At 28.7% G+C, this 21,487-nt stretch overlaps 1 protein-coding gene across 2 annotated transcripts; it reads right to left on the bottom strand.

The window, feature by feature from the left end:
* Window positions 1–1,955: 1,955 nt before the first annotated feature.
* Window positions 1,956–20,443, bottom strand: LOC142329718 (uncharacterized). 2 transcript variants are annotated; one of them, XM_075374456.1, is made up of 4 exons: window positions 20,272–20,406; window positions 18,374–19,498; window positions 11,491–11,648; window positions 1,956–5,409 (listed from the first exon to the last, which is right to left on the bottom strand). In XM_075374456.1, the coding sequence occupies exon 4, from the start codon at window positions 5,374–5,376 to the stop codon at window positions 2,275–2,277; it is 3,102 nt and encodes a 1,033-aa protein (XP_075230571.1). In that variant the 5' UTR covers window positions 5,377–5,409; window positions 11,491–11,648; window positions 18,374–19,498; window positions 20,272–20,406; the 3' UTR covers window positions 1,956–2,274. The 2 variants fall into 2 exon arrangements, with proteins under 2 accessions (XP_075230571.1, XP_075230562.1); XM_075374447.1 differs by lacking the exon at window positions 18,374–19,498 and having other exon boundaries at window positions 20,272–20,443.
* Between the last annotated feature and the right edge of the window lie 1,044 nt (window positions 20,444–21,487).

The raw sequence follows: 21,487 nt of genomic DNA on the forward strand, positions 1-21,487 counted from the left end.
AAGAATTTATTATTTTTTTTACATTAAATAAGTACTTTTCTAACTAATGCAAAATTGTTTTGTTTCTCAATAGAATTAGGATTTTTCTAATTTTTTTCTGTTTTCTAACTTTTCTTACAATTTTGTTCAGAATTAAATTCTCTACATTATTTTATTTTTTTTGAAGTTTTATAGTTTATTATTCATTTAATGAAGTTATAGTACGTCAAACATAAAAAACAGTGTTTTTTTGCCTCAATTAATTGGTCTTCACCCCAGATTTCTCAAAAACTACTGCACATACAGTTCTGGGACTTATTTATTCGATTTTTCAGGTCAAAAACCATTAGAAATCACAAAATCTGCCCCTTAATAAATGCCTTAAAAATTTTAGTACAACCTCATTTCACCGCGGTAGCTGAAATCCAAACGAAATCTTTCACTGCCCATAACACATAAACAAAGCATTTTAGAACATCTATATATGAAATTTTTCCATTATTTTCACAAGTAGAATAGGTTATGAAAGTCCCGGTAGAACTTTGAGATACACTGTATAAGAGAACAAGAGATAAATGAAATAAGGAATAAGTAAGAATTAAGAGATTAGTAAGTGCTGTAACTTCTCTGTGCTGCTGTACAGTGTTGAGTTTTGAACTTTATTAAAATCTTCAATAACAAAAATTGAGGCCTTTGAGGTGTGGGTCAATCAACGAGTGCTTATTTTTAGTTGGAGATAAGGTTCATGGGATTCAATAACTTTGCCTGTTATTAAAATACATCCTGTTAAAGTTGTTAAGAGGAAAATGCTAAAATAATTTGCACATATAGTAAGACATCCAGAGAAGAATTGGCTTACATATCTCATAGTTCATGGAAAAGTCATAGGAATCAGGTCAACAGAGAACTTCATAGTTCAGTAATTTAAGGGAGTAATTTTCTACATGTTTATTATTGTCAGCAGTAGAAAAAATTGTAATTGCCAAGACAATTACCAATGTTCATTAACCATGGAACATCTGTCATCGTACATGACAGGCATGGAATATAAAAAGAACATATCCAGTAATTAACAGCTACAAGAAATATGATCTAAATAATCTCAATTCATAGATTTTTATTAAATATGATTAGACAGTTTCTTGTATATTTTCCTCTGCTGAATTGAAATGGTACGTATATCATAAACGCTATTTAAATTTTTGAATTAATTTGACAGATATGATATGTTCCAGTATTTCTTTGCCTGTGACCCATGTAAAGCATCTGAAGTTCAACAGGCACCAATCAAAGTCACTTTCTTTGAGAGAATACTGTTCACTGATAAATGCCTGTTGGTGGTCAGAGTGAAGATGTCACTTACAGAGCCAAATATCAACTTTATTTCAGTTAACTTAACTTTTTGATATGCAACTGTAAAATTTGGCTTAGGGAAGAATGCAACAGGCAACTTCACTCCTTTCATTAAGGCTAGTTTGGGATGTTACTCTTGAAAATTGCTATCAATTTCTGGAGTGACTTGTCACTCATGTCAGATCACTCACAATCAATTCAGTTAAAGCGAGCGAGTGCATGCACACACTCATTCACATACCGAAGTAAAAGCCAACCTATAAGACAAATAATCATCCACATTAAATTAAAGATATCAAAATTTTGAAATTCATATTATTAAAAAGTTAGAACAAAAACAATAAATAAATAACATCATTATGTTTGATCTTACATTTGAAAGGCAACTGAATTTAATCTTAAGGTGTAAAAATTTGGAATATAATAGAAGTACATTCAAGAAATAAAAAAAATTATTCTAATTAAAATAAATAATTTTAAGTTTAACTGCAGGCAAATTGCATTTTATTATTTGGTTTAAAAAAGGTTCAATTTAAAAACACAGGAACTTTAAATCATGTAATCCTTTAGATACAAAAAAAAAATAAATGGATAATGAAAATGAAATAAGAGCTTTTGACACCTTTGTTTGTTGTATATTTATTTTAAAAAAATAAGTAAGTAGAGAAAAACCTTAATGATTATGTACAATTCTTTTGTGTGATAAAATCTATTAATATACAAGTACAAAAATCAATACATATTTTCTAATAGTAACAAATAATTAACACCAGATAATAAATAAATTTATGTATGTAATAATATTTATAAAATTTATTGTTGTGTGTAACAAATACAAAAAATTAATATCACAGAATATAGTACAGATGACCTGAAAAGTAGCTAAAACACTGTAAAAAATTATTCATCTCTGATTTTGTTGATTTCATGTTCATGTAGTAACTATGATTTGTTCATATTCATTCCACAATTTTTGTTAATATTGTTGTTGTTCATACAACCATTATTCATATTGATACCACAGTTCATGCTGTTGTTGTTCATGTTCATACAACAATTGTTCATATTCATTCCACAGTTGTTATTCATGTTATTCATTCCACAGTTCATGTTGTTCATACCACAGTTGTTATTCATACCACTGTTCATATTGTTGTTGTTCATATCACAGTTGTTATTCATGTTATTGTTCATTCCGCAGTTGTTCATATTCATCCCACAGTTGTTATTGTTGTTCATGCAATTCATGTTGTTCATACCACAGTTGTTATTCATGTTATTGTTCGTTCCACAGTTCATGTTGTTATTGTTGCTGTTCATATTCATTCCACAGTTCATGTTGTTCATACCACAGTTGTTATTCATTCCACTGTTCATATTGTTGTTATTCATATCACAGTTATTCATGTTATTGTTCATCCCACAGTTGTTATTCATGTTATTGTTCATTCCACAGTTCATGTTGTTATTGTTGCTGTTCATATTCATTCCACAGTTCATATTGTTCATACCACAGTTGTTATTCATGTTATTGTTCATTCCACAGTTGTTCATATTCATCCCATAGTTATTGTTGTTCATGCAATTCATGTTGTTCATACCACAGTTGTCATTCATTCCACTGTTCATATTGTTGTTGTTCATATCACAGTTATTATTCATGTTATTGTTCATTCCACAGTTCATGTTGTTATTGTTGTTGTTCATGTTCATACAACAATTGTTCATATTCATTCCACAGTTGTTGTTATTCATATCACTGTTCATATTGTTGTTCATACCACAGTTGTTATTCATGTTATTCATTCCACAGTTCATGTTGTTCATACCACAGTTGTTATTCATGTTATTGTTCATTCTACAGTTGTTCATACCATAGTTGTTATTCATTCCACTGTTCATATTGTTGTTGTTCATACCACAGTTATTGTTCATGTTATTGTTCATTCCACATTTCATGTTGTTATTGTTGTTGTTCATGTTCATACAACAATTGTTCATATTCATTCCACAGTTGTTGTTATTCATATCACTGTTCATATTGTTGTTCATACCACAGTTGTTATTCATGTTATTCATTCCACAGTTCATGTTGTTCATACCACAGTTGTTATTCATTCCACAGTTCATGTTGTTCATACCACAGTTGTTCATGCAGTTCATGTTGTTCATACCACAGTTGTTATTCATTCCACTGTTCATATTGTTGTTGTTCATACCACAGTTATTATTCATGTTATTATTCATTCCACAGTTCATGTTGTTATTGTTGTTGTTAATGTTCATACAATTGTTCATATTCATTCTACAGTTGTTATTCATGTTATTCATTCCACAGTTCATGTTGTTATTGTTGCTGTTCATATTCATTCCACAGTTCATGTTGTTCATACCACAGTTGTTATTCATTCCACTGTTCATATTGTTATTGTTCATCCCACAGTTGTTATTCATGTTATTGTTCATCCCACAGTTGTTATTCATGTTGTTGTTCATCCCACAGTTGTTATTCATGTTGTTGTTCATTCCACAGTTCATGTTGTTATTGTTGCTGTTCATATTCATTCCACAGTTCATATTGTTCATACCACAGTTGTTATTCATGTTATTGTTCATTCCACAGTTGTTCATATTCATCCCACAGTTCTTGTTGTTCATGCAATTCATGTTGTTCATACCACAGTTGTCATTCATTCCACTGTTCATATTGTTGTTGTTCATATCACAGTTATTATTCATGTTATTGTTCATTCCACAGTTCATGTTGTTATTGTTGTTGTTCATGTTCATACAACAATTGTTCATATTCATTCCACAGTTGTTGTTATTCATATCACTGTTCATATTGTTGTTCATACCACAGTTGTTATTCATGTTATTCATTCCACAGTTCATGTTGTTCATACCACAGTTGTTATTCATGTTATTGTTCATTCTACAGTTGTTCATACCATAGTTGTTATTCATTCCACTGTTCATATTGTTGTTGTTCATACCACAGTTATTGTTCATGTTATTGTTCATTCCACATTTCATGTTGTTATTGTTGTTGTTCATGTTCATACAACAATTGTTCATATTCATTCCACAGTTGTTGTTATTCATATCACTGTTCATATTGTTGTTCATACCACAGTTGTTATTCATGTTATTCATTCCACAGTTCATGTTGTTCATACCACAGTTGTTATTCATTCCACAGTTCATGTTGTTCATACCACAGTTGTTCATGCAGTTCATGTTGTTCATACCACAGTTGTTATTCATTCCACTGTTCATATTGTTGTTGTTCATACCACAGTTATTATTCATGTTATTGTTCATTCCACAGTTCATGTTGTTATTGTTGTTGTTAATGTTCATACAACAATTGTTCATATTCATACCACAGTTGTTATTATTGTTCATGCAGTTCATGTTGTTCATACCACAGTTGTTATTCATTCCACTGTTCATATTGTTGTTGTTCATACCACAGTTATTATTCATGTTATTGTTCATTCCACAGTTCATGTTGTTATTGTTGTTGTTCATGTTCATACAACAATTGTTCATATTCATTCCACAGTCGTTATTCTTATCACTGTTCATATTGTTGTTCATACCGCAGTTGTTATTCATGTTATTGTTCATTCCACAGTTCATGTTGTTATTGTTGTTCATGTTCATACAACAATTGTTCATATTCATTCCACAGTTGTTGTTCATGTTATTCATTCCACAGTTCATGTTGTTCATACCACAGTTGTTCATATTCATCCCACAATTGTTATTGTTGGTCATGCAGTTCATGTTGTTCATACCACAGTTATTATTCATGTTATTGTTCATACTAAAGTTGTTATTCATTCCACTGTTCATATTGTTGTTATTCATACCACAGTTGTTATTCATATTATTGTTCATTCCACAGTTCATATTGTTGTTGTTCATATTCATTCCACAGTTGTTACTGTTGTTCATTCCACTATTCATGTTATTATTGTTCATTCCACAGTTAATGTTGTTATTTAAGTTTTGGGTGTAATTAGCATGTTCATTCATATTATGTAATGATTCTTCTTTTGATACATCATCCTGAAACACGACAACATAAAAGGATGATGCTAATAAAAAAACTGTTATTAAATGTTTATATTTAATGAATTGTTTTTTTTTAAAGTAATGGTGACTGTAATGTAAATTTACCATTTCTATTTACAGAATATTTATGATCTTAGTTTGAAAGAATACAATATTTTAAAATAAATAATATCTGTGTTACAAAACATTATTTATAATCTTATAATTTATAATTATTTGTTTGTGTTATGTATAGTAAATTTTGCTAGTCTGAAGATATTTTTGGTAAAATGTTGGGGAAAATACAACTGTTGTTACATAACTATAGATACATTTCAAAGATCTATATGCTGTTTTCCCCTATTGTGTGAAGAGTAATGTAAGTAATCCAACTCTGTAAGGGAAAACACCCTCCATGTAACAATTTCAATCACCACGCCATCCTCTCTATACCTAGCCCATGGGCTTTACTGGAGGTTATCTTCTGAACCTCGACAAAAGGCATCTCTAAGCCACCTTCCTGCCTCAGTCAGGATGCCACCAATACAAATACCACGTGTGATATTCCCAGCGGTGTCCTCTACTAGTCAATGAATTCTTTAAAACAAAACACATCTATGTCAAGTCTTTAACAAGACTGCATGACATGAAGAACTGAAATTAAAAATGCAACTACCTACCCAATATATTAGAAGTTGAGTTCAACACGCAACCATAACATAACACAACACAAGTAATAAAAATAAACTTATAAATAAAACTAAATAAAACACTACAAAAACATCAAACCTTATAACACAAGAACAACATAACCAAAACTCAGGAAAGACCAGGACCAGGCGGAACCCTAAATTCCCTCGGCAATTTGTTCTCTTGCCAGATACCTGATGAAATTTTCAACGTTACCCATTCAAACCGATTTTTCCAATTCTCATGCAGATCTAATGTCAAGCCGACAAATAGTCTCCGCGTGCATAAGTTTGTATTTTGCGCATTCATAAATTACATTGCATGTGTCATCTAGTTGTCCACAATTTGGACACACACCTAAATCCACCAGGTCAGATCACTGGAGTTTGTCTCAGAAGGCATCATGACCAGAAAGAAATTGCATCACATACTTTACGGTGAACCCAAGGGGTGCCCTGCAATGTCTGGGAAGAGATCATGCATATAATGCTCACCCTCTTCCTCATTCCATCTGGCCTGCCGTTCTGTCATGAATTTCTTCTTAACTCAATTCTCCTGACTTCTTAGCAACATAGTGCTGCTGCTTTTCTGATGCAATAAATCTATCAGTTTTCACACCTGCAATCACCAAGATTGCCTCCTGCGAAATAGTACGGTAACCTCCTGTTACCATTAATAATATAAGTTGTTGAGCTCTTAATAATATATCAGAATAGCTTTTAAATTTTAGCCTATCTGCCCAAACAGGTGCCACATATAGCATAATTGCCTTGCACACACCCTTATACAGCATACTCATAGTCTTAAAATGAAGACCCCAATCAGAATTGACCACTCATCAAATACCAAAGAAAGCATGACAGGCCTTCTCCGCATTGTAAGGAGAAGTAATGCATAACATAAGTAATGCATTGTTTCATACAGAAAGAAGATATATTATTTTCTTGTTTTGCATTATCTTTTCTAGTGTTTCTATTACTATGATAACTATTAACGATCTCTTGTACAAACTGCCCTAGTTAGTCTCTTTCTCTAAGAATAGTGTTCATACTGCAGAATACTTATGTAATTACTCACAATGGTTAAGTATATTCCTATAACCATTAAATTTAAATTAAAAAGTAATCTGAAAAGTAAGTGAGTGTAAACAGTTATTCACTGTTTTTTATGGACTACCATCTTGTAAATTGGATGTGTCCAGCTGCAAACTGTGGAGGTGTATCTGTTTTGAAGCATTTTTTTACTAGAATTTTACCCTTTCTTAATGCTGTGTTGTTTATGGAACCATTTTAAATTAAGAATTCTAGCTTTCCTCAGAATAGTATATGTCATATAACATTTAATTCTTTTTAATGCTTGATAATAATCTTGATGCAATGTGTATTAAGGAGTCAAACACTCTAAAACTTAAACCCATATCAGTTTTAAAAAAGTCCAATTTGAACTTAAACCTTTTAAAAATTCTAAAAATTTTGTTCATTCAGTTTATAGGAGCAGTTTGATAAATACAAGGAAAATTGTTAGTTCAAATATGTTTAAAATGTCAATGTACTATTTCGGAAAAATGTGGATCTTATACATGGTAAATACAAACTTACAAGTGTTTATTATAGCAAATACAGTTTTATAGTACTGGGAGGATCCAATTGTCATTGCAGTTGCACTGTTATTCATTTGAGTAACTACATATACAACACACTTAACAGAAGTTGGTGTTATCAAAATGATGATTGAAGGAAGTTGGTTTTATCAAAATCATTTTATGCTTCTGTGTAATTCAGCTCTGACTAACTACAGTATAATGATAGAAAAGCTAAATTTGTTTTTTAGCTATCCTTCTTTAATACAGCAAGCTAAATCAAGACGGTCTCAAGATTTTAAAGATTAATTACTAACATCCCTACTGCACAGTTGAACATTAGGCACCCTAAAAAGTCCTAATGGAAAAAAACAGTATCTAGTGAAGATATAGAATTACGCCAAATCTCATATTATAGAGAGCAACATAACCGGAAATGGGAACTTAAGAAAATAGTAGTCTTGAGTAATACATAGTAATGGAATAGTCACAATATGTGAACAAGCTTAAAGATTGAAGTTTGTCAGTGTATTTAATGGACTGTAATGAATTTTAACCTACTTATGTAATTCCAGAAATACTATTAGGTTAGCTACTTGATCTCTGATTTGAAACTGTATGAGGCTGATTAACTGAGAATCTTCAATACTGAGAACTGCAGAAACAATCATCTTAAGAATGGCCATTTCACAATATAAAATAGGATGGCTTTACCAAGGAGTTCTATGATATGATATGTTATCTGATTACAGATAAAAAGAATTTCATTACTTAAGTTATACTTGAGTTTATTAAAGAAAATAGCAGCAACTGATACTTCATATAAATAGTTCATATTTAAATGATCTTGCATGATCATCAACTTAATAGCATGATACTAACGTTAATATCATGGTCGGCAAGATGCTAAACAGTCCTGATCAGAGGTAGTCTCTCTGTGGATTGATTATAACTATAATCTATCTCTCTCTTTCATTATTCCTTATTTCTCCTTTATTGGATAGACGGCATGGGAACTATTATCAGCCGCTGCCCTGGTTTTACCTGCAGCACTATTATATTGATACCTTAGTGTTGCTGGATAGAAAATTGCCCTTTTATTATGATTCTGTGGGATTGTTCTTTGCTTTTTGAACTGTCTCAGGATTCAAACAATTGTTGACAAATTTTTTAAAGTTGCCAAATTGCACAGGGCTAGGTGAATCCTTCCTTAAGTCAAATTTAATCCAAACTAAATTATTCTTATTAAAAAATGAGCATATTGAATACTATATTGGATAGTCCAGAAACAGTACAATAATAATAAAAATATTGGACAGTTTTTAAATGCTATACTTTATTACAATATATATTAGTACTATACTTTATTACAAGGTGAAATATACATAAACTTTACTGAAATTGAGTTAGCTTTTGCTCTAAATCAATTTTATTCAGAAATTCTAGTCCCTGATGACACTTCATTCAAAAAAGTTAGGTTCAGTGTCTGAAGAGCTTAATTTAAAGTGAAAGCTAGCTCAGAATCTGATAAAGTTTTTATATTTAATTGTAAAAATAGAGGCTCTGAGTCTCATCTGAAGATTTAAAGTAAACCACAAGTATATCTCAGACTCGGATAAGGTTTTTATAACTTCAACTACAAAATAAAGTGCAATTTAATCAATTTAAAAATTTGGCTATTATTTTTAAACTTTGCATATCATTAATACTCAATTCAAACAAAATTAGTTATAAATAATAATACTCAAATGAAGAATTATTATGTAATTCAGAATTACATAATAATCCTTGTTTCCTTTTTATTTTTTCAATTCCATGATTACCTAGATCAGAAGATACAAAAACATTGAAAACAAGGGTCCACTTACTAAAATTATAAAAATAGATAAAAAATTAATAGGCCCTCTAATTAAAAAAAAATTCCTTTTGGCATGCCAGAAGACAGAGGTAGATTTCACTGGGGAAAAATAGGTAGGTGAACCCGGATTGTATGAGCTCGTATCAGACACTACTTTCCATGTTTTACAGACACTATGTTTTCTCATTACACTACAAGCTATTGCTAAATTTATCAAAATTTCTTTATGATTCTGTGCCTATTAAGGGAGCTGTGATTTTTTTTGTCCTTGAAACCCTATTTTTTCCACCCCTTGGCCCTTATCCAAAGAATAATAGGAACCATAAACAAATTCAATATTTTACTTCAGTCTAACGACAACTTTAAACCGATTTGATACTGTGCCTATTAAGCAGGTATGATGTTTTTTGTCTTCAAAACCCTATTTTTTCTAACCCCTGGGCCAATGGTTGGCGATATCAAAAAACTTTACTTATATTAATTTTAAACGAACTCAATATTTTACTTAATAAGAAAGTTATAGTGATATTTTGTTTTTTCGAAAAAGCCCTCCCATTTCCACCCCCAAGGAACGATTTTGCCCATTAATGAACTCAACCAAGATTTTTGGTCGTTATATTTTATGTATAAATTTGAAAGTGATTAACGCAAAATTATGACAGTTATCATGTCCACAAGAAAGTGAAATATATCTACATATAAACTTTTGGACTGACGGTGGTTTTGGAGTCTGGGGGATGTGAAACGCGAAGATGTCAAAATTTTCCAGACGTCAAATCAAGGTACCCATTACAATAGGTAGATTTCTTTTGAAATCTAGTAACATTGATCTTGAGATATCACTAGTATTTAACATTTCAATATCGATAGCCTTAATGTATCCTTGAAATCTATTTTATTACTGCTTTATTTGTGATAAATTATTCCGAATTAGTTATTTCTGTGTAAAAATAATAACATTATTTGTGCACAACTTACTGTCACTAGTTGTAACTTACTATCACTATTACAAAAAAAATGAATCAGTACTTAGTATTATACATAATTTATTTATAAAATCAGTAATACCCTAGATCAAGAATAGTTTAGCTAGAGCAAACTGATGTAAAACAATCACTGATTTTAAAACATATTCATTCTAAATTTTAAATCTCACAGAAAAATTTCTATACAGTAGTTTTTAAATCTCATTATGATTATGAATATTTTTTGGTGAGACATAACAAATTAATCAAATATAAAATTAGATTGCTTTAGTTAAAGTGTAGGGTTGTGGTTCTGTTATAACCAAAATATGGCAATTTTTTACCTGAATGACATCATAGCAATACTTTAAGAGGCTTTTATTTCTATTAGTGTAATTAGATTGCATTATATCCTAAATAATGAGTTAAACATTTTTCAAGATCTCATTTAGATTTTTCTAATCTTTTTTCTATAGAATTGAGAATTTTAAAACATGAACTATTAGTTATTTGTGACACTGAAATAAATTTTGGATATTGTAACAAGCTGAAACACATACTGAATTTGAACCTCATAATAAATTTGGAAGGTAATAAAGCTGCAAATACTACTTTGAATTGCAATTCAATTGAACTTACTGTCTTCAGGTCATTGAAAAGTGACTGTATATCTTCTTTATTCATTATACTTCTGATTAATGAGGACTGTGGAACAATCAACATGCTGACTAAATTTCTAGCAGAGTATCGCAGCACTACAGACTGTTATAAAAAGAACCAACTGGCAAATTACAATACAGGCACTGAAATTGGGCTAGGTGACCAGATTTTCATTTATATAAAAAATATATATTTAAATTCATATTCATGTATATTAATATTTATTTGTATAAAAAATTAGTCATAATCATTAGTTTTCACATCTATTAGTTTTGTAATAGTAATGATTAGAAGCTTACTGATTGTTAAAAAAATTATTTGTAAAAATTAAAGAATTTACTTACGCCATTGGCAGAATCATTGTTATTTATTGTAACATCTTCATTGTTGATATCATTATTGCTGTTTCCATCAGGATTATTATTTAAGTTTTGTTGATTTTCGTCATTGTTTGAATTTTCTAAGATGTAGTTCAGTCTGGAAATAATGAACTGAGATTTCCCTGTAATAAACAATGTTAACCATTTTAAGTCATTATTATCATTTCCAAACTGATTGACTTCATTCTTGGAAACAGATTCATAAAACAATAAAAATATTGCTTCCAGTCTTAATCCAAAAATATTTTATTATTATGTATTAAATAAATTTTAGAAATGTTCATTAATTTTTTACCCATTATCAAAAATAGTAAAACGTTCATGTTACATACTAGCATAAAATCGTATGCATCATTGAAATATATATTTATTATAATTTAAAAGCCATTAAGCATAACTGTATTTATAATCCTTAAAGCAATTTTGCAATACCTATTGATTTACTTGTTTTTTTTTTTTTAATGGAAAAATCTTATTTTCTGTAATTGAAATATAAATATATATTTAAGTTAAACATGAGTTTAATAAATATATTTAAATTACATATGAGTTTTGATGTACAATCATCAATTTTATTTATATATATATATATATATATATATATATATAAACAACATATAAAGACTGATTCATAATCAATGCCCAGCGAAAACTACTGAAGATAAATTGATGAAAATTTGCATGCACACTCTTCTTATGGAAGAATTAATATTAATTAAATTAATCTATTAATTGAAAAGAATTAACATTAACTTTAATATTGCCAGTAAAGTTAAAACAATGTGTATTTAATAATACTAATATAGTGTTTATGATTAATTAACTATTATATAAAATAGATTTAGATTAGATAAATGGATATGTTTTTTATTCAGTTATTATTTATTTGATCTTAAACTACTTAATTTATCACTAACTATTTATTATGTCAGCCAAATTTATGAAGTTGCCTATGCAAAACCCAAACTTCTTATAAAACAGATTTTTACACTCAAAATGATATATAATAAATGGATTATAGAGCTGAGTATTCACAACAACCTGAAAGACTTTAAACTGAACAATAATTGTAGAATCAGGTGACAATTTTTGGGACAAAGATAGGTCCACTCTTGAAAAACAGTAATGTATTGATCTCCCTCTTTTGGAGGGAGATACTTTTTTAATTAAATTTGTTAAAATATACATGTAAATTGAAAAACAAGGTTACACAAAAAACCATTCACAAAAATTTTACTTAAAATTTAAATCTAGATGGTCATTTACATTGTTAAACAATAATCATTAGATGATATTGCAGAAAAAGTATACATATAAAAACATAGATGAATGAAAAAAGAAGAAATAATAGAAAATATTAAACAGCTAATAAACAGTACTTAGAAAACATTATTATTAAATGAGTAATAAAAAATACTATAAAATGAATTCAGGTTTTTCAGTTTACTTCAGTAACCCAATTATCGTAGTTCTTTAATTGTAATGTACAAGAAAATAAATTAATAATTTACTTGAATAATTATTTATTCCAAAAATATTGAAAATTTTTAAGAACTTAAAAGTTATCAGCCTTGATTTAAGTCAGTAAGTTAGTTTGATTTTTATCCAAAATTGTTGAGAATCAATACATTTCTTAACACTCATTGCACCTGACATGGAAATTTTTTTTTAAATTTGTCTATAGATATTTTACTGTATTTTACAGTTTTCTACAAATACTAGTTAGTTGTAGATAGTTTGTTATTATTAGTTTAACTAATAATACCATATAAACAAATAATACCTAATGTAACTTACCAGTGATGATGGTGTTAAATTATCTAAGGTTGGCGAAAATAATATTTTTGTAATTTGTAGTAAAAAAGAAACATTATACCAATTATTAAACAGTCATGTTGATTTTATTTAATAGACAATGTTTAATCACATTAAAAATGTTTAAATGTTTAATCTTCTCTATTTTAATTATTATCATTATTTAATTTTTTATTAGTTTAATAAAGCATCTAATCTGTCGCTACTTGCTTTGAAGTTTCAAGTCTGTATAATTGTTTGTGTATAGCTGTTCAAAATCCAATGTAATTGTTTTTGTATTACAATAACACATTGAAATGATCCTGTTGTGTGTTGTTTAATATAAATAGGGAAAATAAAACTGTTAAAAATAATTTACTTTAGAACACTGCATAAATAGCATAATTTAATTAAAAACATAAGTGTTTAAAGATATCAAATTAAAGGTTGATGTTAAAAGAAAAAACTTTATTGGTGAACGGTGGGAAGTGGAAGTCACAAAGACAGTGAAACCAAAAAGGTAAAACAAAATTATAGTTAATTTTTTCTTCTTAAACAGAATTTCAACATATTTGTTTTGGAGTAAACATTTTTTAACACAAGGTATTAAACAATTAATTACATTTTACTTTGTATAAATAGGAGTAGAATTTTTGTACCTCATAACCTTTCATAAATCATTATTTTTGTAATACATCTGCAAGCATTTACACAAGTAGTCAATATTAGCATTTATTAAAATATACTTTTTTTATACATTAGTAAAGTGGACAATTTTTAAAGTACTTTTTTCAGCTTAGAGAAGAAAAAAATGCATAACTACTTTACTACATTAAGGAAAGGAGTCAGGTGGGTTTACTAAGATCTGTTAGTTGTTCTACGGAAAGCAAGAACAAGTTAACCACAGATTTTGTTTTTGAGAATGACTATGTTATTTACAAAAGTAACATTATATACCATGTCAAATCTTTTACAATCTTTTTATATATAACACCTAACAGATATTTATATAACACCTAACAGATATTAATATTCTAGAATACATTTTACAGACTAGAATATTTTTTAGAGCAGAAGGAATAAATTATGTCAGGCTTGGCATTTTATATTCACAACAAAATTCATCTACTGCCTTAATTGACTGTAATAGTGTTGGAGTACCTGCAGTAAGTGTGAATGAATAAAAAATTATTAATGATAATATTATTATTGTTTTACTCTTATAACTGAGTTTAAGGGGATACAGAGAAAAAAGGCTTATCGACAGATAATTTTTCCCATAGCTCATTTCTTCCTACACTAAGCCTACAGATATTTGGATTAAATATGCATTAGTCATCTACACAGATATGTCTCAATCATCTAGGAAGGGATTTCAATCATCTACAGTTGTGAAATTAAGGTTTTGTAATTTAGAAATACTTTAAGACTGGGCATATCAAATAGAATAAAAACAAAATAGTTTTACATCAAGTCAGAATCAGAACTTATTAAATACAGTGTAATACTGTTTATCCAGATCCCACTAATCCACACATCCAGATTATTAATTATTAATACCAATTCAGATTTGAGATGTTTAAAATACGTATATTATTTATTTTTTACAAAATTTCAAAATTCTGTTTCTTTTGTAATTTGGGTCCAATTGCTTAATTTCAAGTCTGTACGATGTTGTAATTTGAAAATCTCATATTAATGACCTATCAGTTATATCTGTTTGTTTATTATACGACCATAAACTGTTATAGCCGCAGCAGCATTTAGAACTCTCCATATATTTTCCATGCATATTTTTATTCCAGTCCGGATAAACAGACTAGAATAATTTACATATTTCGCAATATATATATATTATACATACAAGGTCTGTAAATAAAGTAATGAGAGTAGTTTTCTTTTAGCAGTCAAAGTGGCAACACTGTAAAGTTACTAATAAATATATGGTTATATGAACAGCTGATGTATTTTAGGTATTAATATTTTTAGTCTATTGTTGCCATGTGAGACGTAAACAAAGTTTTCATGAAACGACTTTCTGATGTGCATTATAAAAATGAGTGACACTAAGTATGAGCAATGTTGTGCAATCAAGTTTTGTGTTAAAATTGGTGAGAATGGTACTGATTTTTTTCAAAATTGAAAAGGGCATATGGAGAGGACGCTCTGTCACAAGCCCAAGTTTTTAGGTCATTTAATGCATTTTCAGAGGGCTAGGAATCAGTTGTAAACGATCCATGCTGTGGAAGATTGTTAACATCAAAAAGAGACGACAATGTTGAGCGAATCAGAGACTTGATACGGTACGACTGGTGATTAACCGTCAGAATGATTGCAGAACAATTAAATTGAATTTGAACTATACCACAGTCCATCAAATTTTGATAAACGAATTGGAGATGAAAAAAATTTTTTCGAAATTGGTCCCAAAAAAACCTCACTGTTTAACAGAAATCTTCTAGGGCGAATTGAAACTGATCCTGATTTTCTAAAAAAATGTTATTATATAATGAATCTAGGATATTTGAGTATGACCCAGAAACAAAATGCCAGAGCAAGGAGTGGCACACTTCAAACTCATCACGTCCCAAAAAAGCAAAAATGAGCAAACAAAACCTTGCTAATTTGTTTCTTCAATGGTAATGGTATTGTCCATAACGAGTTTTAGCCTACAGGACAGACTGTAAAGCAACATGTTCATGGAAAAATTCTTGAAAGACTGCGGAAAAGAGTTGCCCGTGTGAGACCAGTCATCAAAGACAACTGGATACTGCATCATGACAATGCACCTTATCACACTGCCCTCTCAATTAATGAGTTTTAAGCAAAGAAAAACATTCCTGTAGTTCGTCAACCATCTTATTCACCTGACTTGAGTCCCTGCGACTCTTTCCTGTTCCCGACTTTAAAAAAACATCTCAAAGGACACATTTTGGAATAGTAGAAAAAATTTAAAAAAATTTAACCAACCATCTGAAGGATGTTCCAGTTTCTGATTTCCAATGAAGAGTGGGAAAACCATTTGAAGTGTTGCGTGGCTTCCCAAGGGAACTATTTCGAAGGTGATCCCTAGAGTCCATGTATAATTTGATTGTAAATAAATAGTTTTTCTGAACCAGTCTCATTACTTTATTTACAGACCTCATATATTACAGTATAAATAATTGAACAAATAAAATAATCATGAAAATATCTATAAAAATAGTTCAAATAAATTTGAAGGCAATTCTAAAAAATTAAAGATGCAATTAAATCAAATCACTTGAAATTCAATGAGAAAATCATTTGAAAGTGATACTAAAAGAAATAGCAAAAAATAAAAAACACCTTGTTATAAAGAAGAAAAACTAATAAAGTGGTTGTTTGAGAAAATTTTGATTTCATAAAATTTTAAATATTTTATTTCCATGAATAAGGTGAAATTCTCTTTCAGTTATGTAAAAGATACAAGTTACTCATTGACTTAAAAACTCAGTAATTTATATTAATTACCTGTTAGGCTACCGATCAAGGGGAGCCACTTTCATAAATTTGTTTTTCCTAAACTCATGATATGTTTACAGTTTCTACAGACATAATATTATCATAATGGCAGTTAGTATTTTATGCGCATCCCTCTGCCATAAAGCAAGCTAATTATAAAAAATAAAACTGAAATGTCCAAAAACTATTTAAACAAAAGTTTAGGGTTTGATGGAGGTTGAATTTTGATCAAAAAGAATTTATTTTATTTAAATAAATTGTAAGTTAAAAAAAATTTTAGTTTACAAAAATTACATTCCAAAAATTGCAAAACACTGTTTCCAACCTAGAGAGTGTGATACTCCTGCAAATTTGTAATGTAACTGAAGTTTGAATTAAGTTATTAATACTAAGGTAGTAATACTTCCAAGTTTCATTTACTTTTGTTTAATTTAAACTTTTATGCAAATTCAGGAGGAGTAATGTTTGCTAACTACTTCATTTATACACATGTGTATATAAATATATATATATATATAAATACACACACACACACACACACACACACACACACACACACACACACACACACACACGCACACACGCACACACACACACACACACACTTATATATATATATATTTATAGGGAGGTTCCCCCCTTTCACTTTATATTAAAGTAAATGAGATATAATAGTTTTATTAGATCATAGCAATAAGAACCAATAAAATATCACTAGTTTTTCAGAATTTCTAAATAATGATTTTAAAGTAGAATGAATCCAAGTTGTAGATTAGTTGTTTTTAAATATCTCTTTATTAAATGTGTATAAGAGTCGTGAAATTTCCCAGACTTTTTACACTTTACACACAACAGGGGCTATTATTTCTATACCTAATGTTTGATCAGAATCCTTTGAGCTGTTTTTAGAAAACTATTTTTTTTATTTTTTTTTAAATTCCGCTATTGGTGAGTTAGAGTATTTTGAGTTAAGAACGTAGTTTCGCTAATTCTGGACTAGGCCGCTATTTCTGGTAGCCAAGGGTACAATATTATTTCATTCATTATTTAAATATGGTCAAACAATGTCGAAGAACAGAATAGAGTTTTCTATAAGCAACTTTCACAGATTCTAGCACTACAAAAATTATAATCCACCAAATTGATTTTTCTTATTGTCTGCCCCCTTGTGAATATGATCTCCATGTGACAAAATGAAAACTAAAAATGAAGATAATATTAAAATAAAGCACTTATTTAATAATGATGGAGCATAATATAATGATAATAAACCGCCAAATAATGAATACCTAATAGTTATTTTAAACAGACTTTGATAAGCTTAAACCACTTATTAGTAATATTTTGTTGTACAAACATTTTAAACAATGTTCTCATTCTGTTGGTTTCTGAAGTGAAAAAAAAATTAAACTCAAAGATTTATATCACTGTAAAAATAAAACTAAACTTACATAAATATAGCAGTGATTTTTTTTTAAAATTATATAATAAAGCTTACTTTTATATTGGCTAAGATATTTTCTAAATTACATTTATATTTATTCTTATAACTTAAATGATTCAGACTTACTTATCGCTTTTATTCCAAATTATCGAGCAATTGAACTCTTCTTCTATGTTCCCAAAGGATAATGTTTGTAGCTTTTAAGCGTTCAATGAAGGCTTGTTCAACCAAGACTTTTTTCTGATAGTTTGCTGTTACATGGCTACAAATAAATTTATTGAAATAATAGCAAAACTGATCTGCATGATTATTTCCCGTTTGAAAACTGTTATTTTTCGGGCTGAATGTCGTTTTTTTTTACTTTATGTTTCGTTTTTCTTTTAGGCCGTTTAGCCTTTTCAAGCGATTTTACTTTTTATTTCGATTATTACTTTTGAAAAGTATTCTTGATTATTTAAGTTTCATATACATTCTGGAGAGAAAAAAGATTGACAACTCATATTTTAATTACCCTTTAAAGGTTCAATTTCATTTTTACTTTTACTTTTTTTATATTTTCAATTTCGTTCAACAACCATCAAAATAATCAGACTTTTTTATACTTTCTAAATAAACCGAAGCTTTAATAAATTAATGTTTTGTTTTGCTTTGTTTTTTTCTAAATAACATTGATTGAATGAACAATGAGATGTATTTGTAGAATTATATTTGCAATAATTTAACTCTAGCATCCGATGTAAATCTTAAACTTATAATTTATTTTTGAATTGTAATTATAACTTCATTATCTCCATATATTCACACAGGCCGAGTAGCCTTCTCATAATCGAACAAAAATTTTTTTCTTACTTTTCGATATTAATTCATCAGACTGAATAGTCCTTTTGCGAATTTATGGAGCCTTTTAACGAAGGTTTGCTTTTATATTTTTCTTATACTTTGAACGTAAAATTGCTCATTACATCCGTATACTGCGGCGAAATAGGCCGAATAGCCTTTCCGATTAGCCCTTTTTCTTACATAAATAATATTATCAGACTGAATAGTCCTTAAGTTTTATGAAGTCCAATTTTTTTTATAAAATAAGCAGACTGTGTAGCCTTTTTGATTTCCATCATTTGAAAGTGATTTCATTTTTCTGTGTATAAGAGATTAGGCTGAGCAGCCTTTCCAGAATCCAATCCATCGTTAACTGATCAGATCCTTTTCCTCATGGGATGACATTCGTGCGATTGAAACAAAATGTAAGAACTGAAATAATACAATAACAAAATTAGAAGGATTTTCACAAAAGGCCAAACAGCCCAAATTATATAGTATAATTTTTACATCAATAATAATTGTAACATATGTTTACACCAAGATATGTAATATTATATTTCTGTACACCTAATTCTATTTGATTGCAAGCTATGTTAAACAATATTAGATACGCGTCTTTATAAGTTATTTCATATGATATTAAAATGATTTCATATTTTAACAATACATATATTGCAGTAGTTACTTTATGACTTTAATTCGTTTGAGCGAACCTCACGTCTAACCAGTATTTATATCAAAATAATTTATTTAATATTCTATAGTTGCTTATTACTACATAATTTTATCAAAAGATGTATTAAACGAATAAGATATACATATTTTAAGATGTATTACGTATTTGACACAAATGTAGCGTAATTTTGAAATACCATATTTTTAGAAAAAAGATAAACATTAGGTAAGAGATCAAGTAATTATTAATAAAAATTGTAACTGAGCTTGTTTATCCAAACAATTTTTCAATAACTCGCACAAAATATTTATTTCTTAAAATAAGCTACTGAATAATATTTTTTAAATTGTAATAATTAAAAAAAATCTTTCCATATTTTTCAAGAAAAATACGAAAATATTACATCTCGTAGTTTATTTATTTATGGCTTTTTCATTTCTTATAACTTACAAAATAATTTAAATTCGATGAAAAACAGATGTCGCATACAGTATAGATTTACTTATATAATGTTTAATATTCTTACCGTTATTTTGCGAATTCTCATGTTGACTGAAGATGTTCTGTTGATGAACAAAATCAAAATCTGGTATTAGAGAAGCGGTAGCAATGCTAAAGAGAGCGAGTAGCAAAAATGATCTCATTGTGATGATTAAAGAAGACTACACCAGTGGAGAGTGACAATCTCTGTTTGTCTTTCGTTGTTACGAGACAAAGTATCTGTTGATATTCCTTGCTTATATATATGATTTGGATTCCCCCTCCTTCTTAACGATGATATTTTTTTTTTGTAAAAATCTTATGAAATATTTCATTAATTATCGTCATGAGATTTTTTATAGCATTTTTGTGATTACGAGCTTTACCATAAACCCAATTTTGTTTTTCTAATTTTTTTTTTTTTAATTACATTTATATATTTAATATCTTGTTTAAAAAAAGAATGTTCAAGAAAATTCTTTTGTCAAAATAAGCAATTTTTTTTACTATAAAAAACTTATCTTACCGCTTCAAAAAAACGTACTTATTATCTTTTACTTTCTTATTAATTTTTCGACTTGTACATATTTACACCTAACGAATTTCGACCTTTTAAACAGAGTATCATTAAATTTATTTATAATTTTTTTTAAATTAAACATTTTTTGAGAGACTAGAAAACGTTTGCTCCGGTTCCTTGACGGTTTTATGAATTACAATTAAAATCTTATTCTTAGTAATTTAAATTTCAGTTTACGATATGAGTGGCTGATAAAAGGGTAGTTGTTGCATTTCACTAAATCATACAAAGAAATTTATTAATTTAGTTTCATATGACACGAATCTACTCATCATAAGGATGAAATAAAAGATGTATTAATGAAATTACCTATTTAAATTACTGATTGGTCCTATATAAACCACATCAGGTCAGTCGGTAACCTGTTTTGTATGCCATCAGCCAGCACTTAGACTACGTTAATTTTCTCAAGAAGTTTTGTGAAACTAGATTTAGAATAAATTAATATAATTTCCTCAAATATAAAAAAGAATTCTCGTACTTATTCGTGTCATGTGCAGCATGTTATTCTGTAGGAAGATATTCATGGAAATAGAGCGCAACAATACCTAAAGAATTAATGTGGAATAGGAATGTATAAATTAAGTTATATTTATTTACTATTACAATTAATTACAAGCTGAAACGGTTTCATAAACAAATCAGGTAATGATAATGTAGTTACTGATTACGTAGCGATGAT

The sequence above is a fragment of the Lycorma delicatula genome, chromosome 1 (genome assembly GCF_047948215.1).
Source record: "Lycorma delicatula isolate Av1 chromosome 1, ASM4794821v1, whole genome shotgun sequence".
NCBI lineage: Eukaryota > Metazoa > Arthropoda > Insecta > Hemiptera > Fulgoridae > Lycorma > Lycorma delicatula.

Coding starts and splice junctions, on each gene's coding strand:
- LOC142329718 (XM_075374447.1), bottom strand. CDS start 20,389: ATGAGATCATTTTTGCTACTCGCTCTCTTTAGCATTGCTACCGCTTCT. Junction 11,649..20,271: donor TGAGAATTCGCAAAATAACG/GTAAGAATATTA, acceptor TGTTTATTACAG/GGAAATCTCAGTTCATTATT. Junction 5,410..11,490: donor ACAATGATTCTGCCAATGGC/GTAAGTAAATTC, acceptor GTCGTGTTTCAG/GATGATGTATCAAAAGAAGA.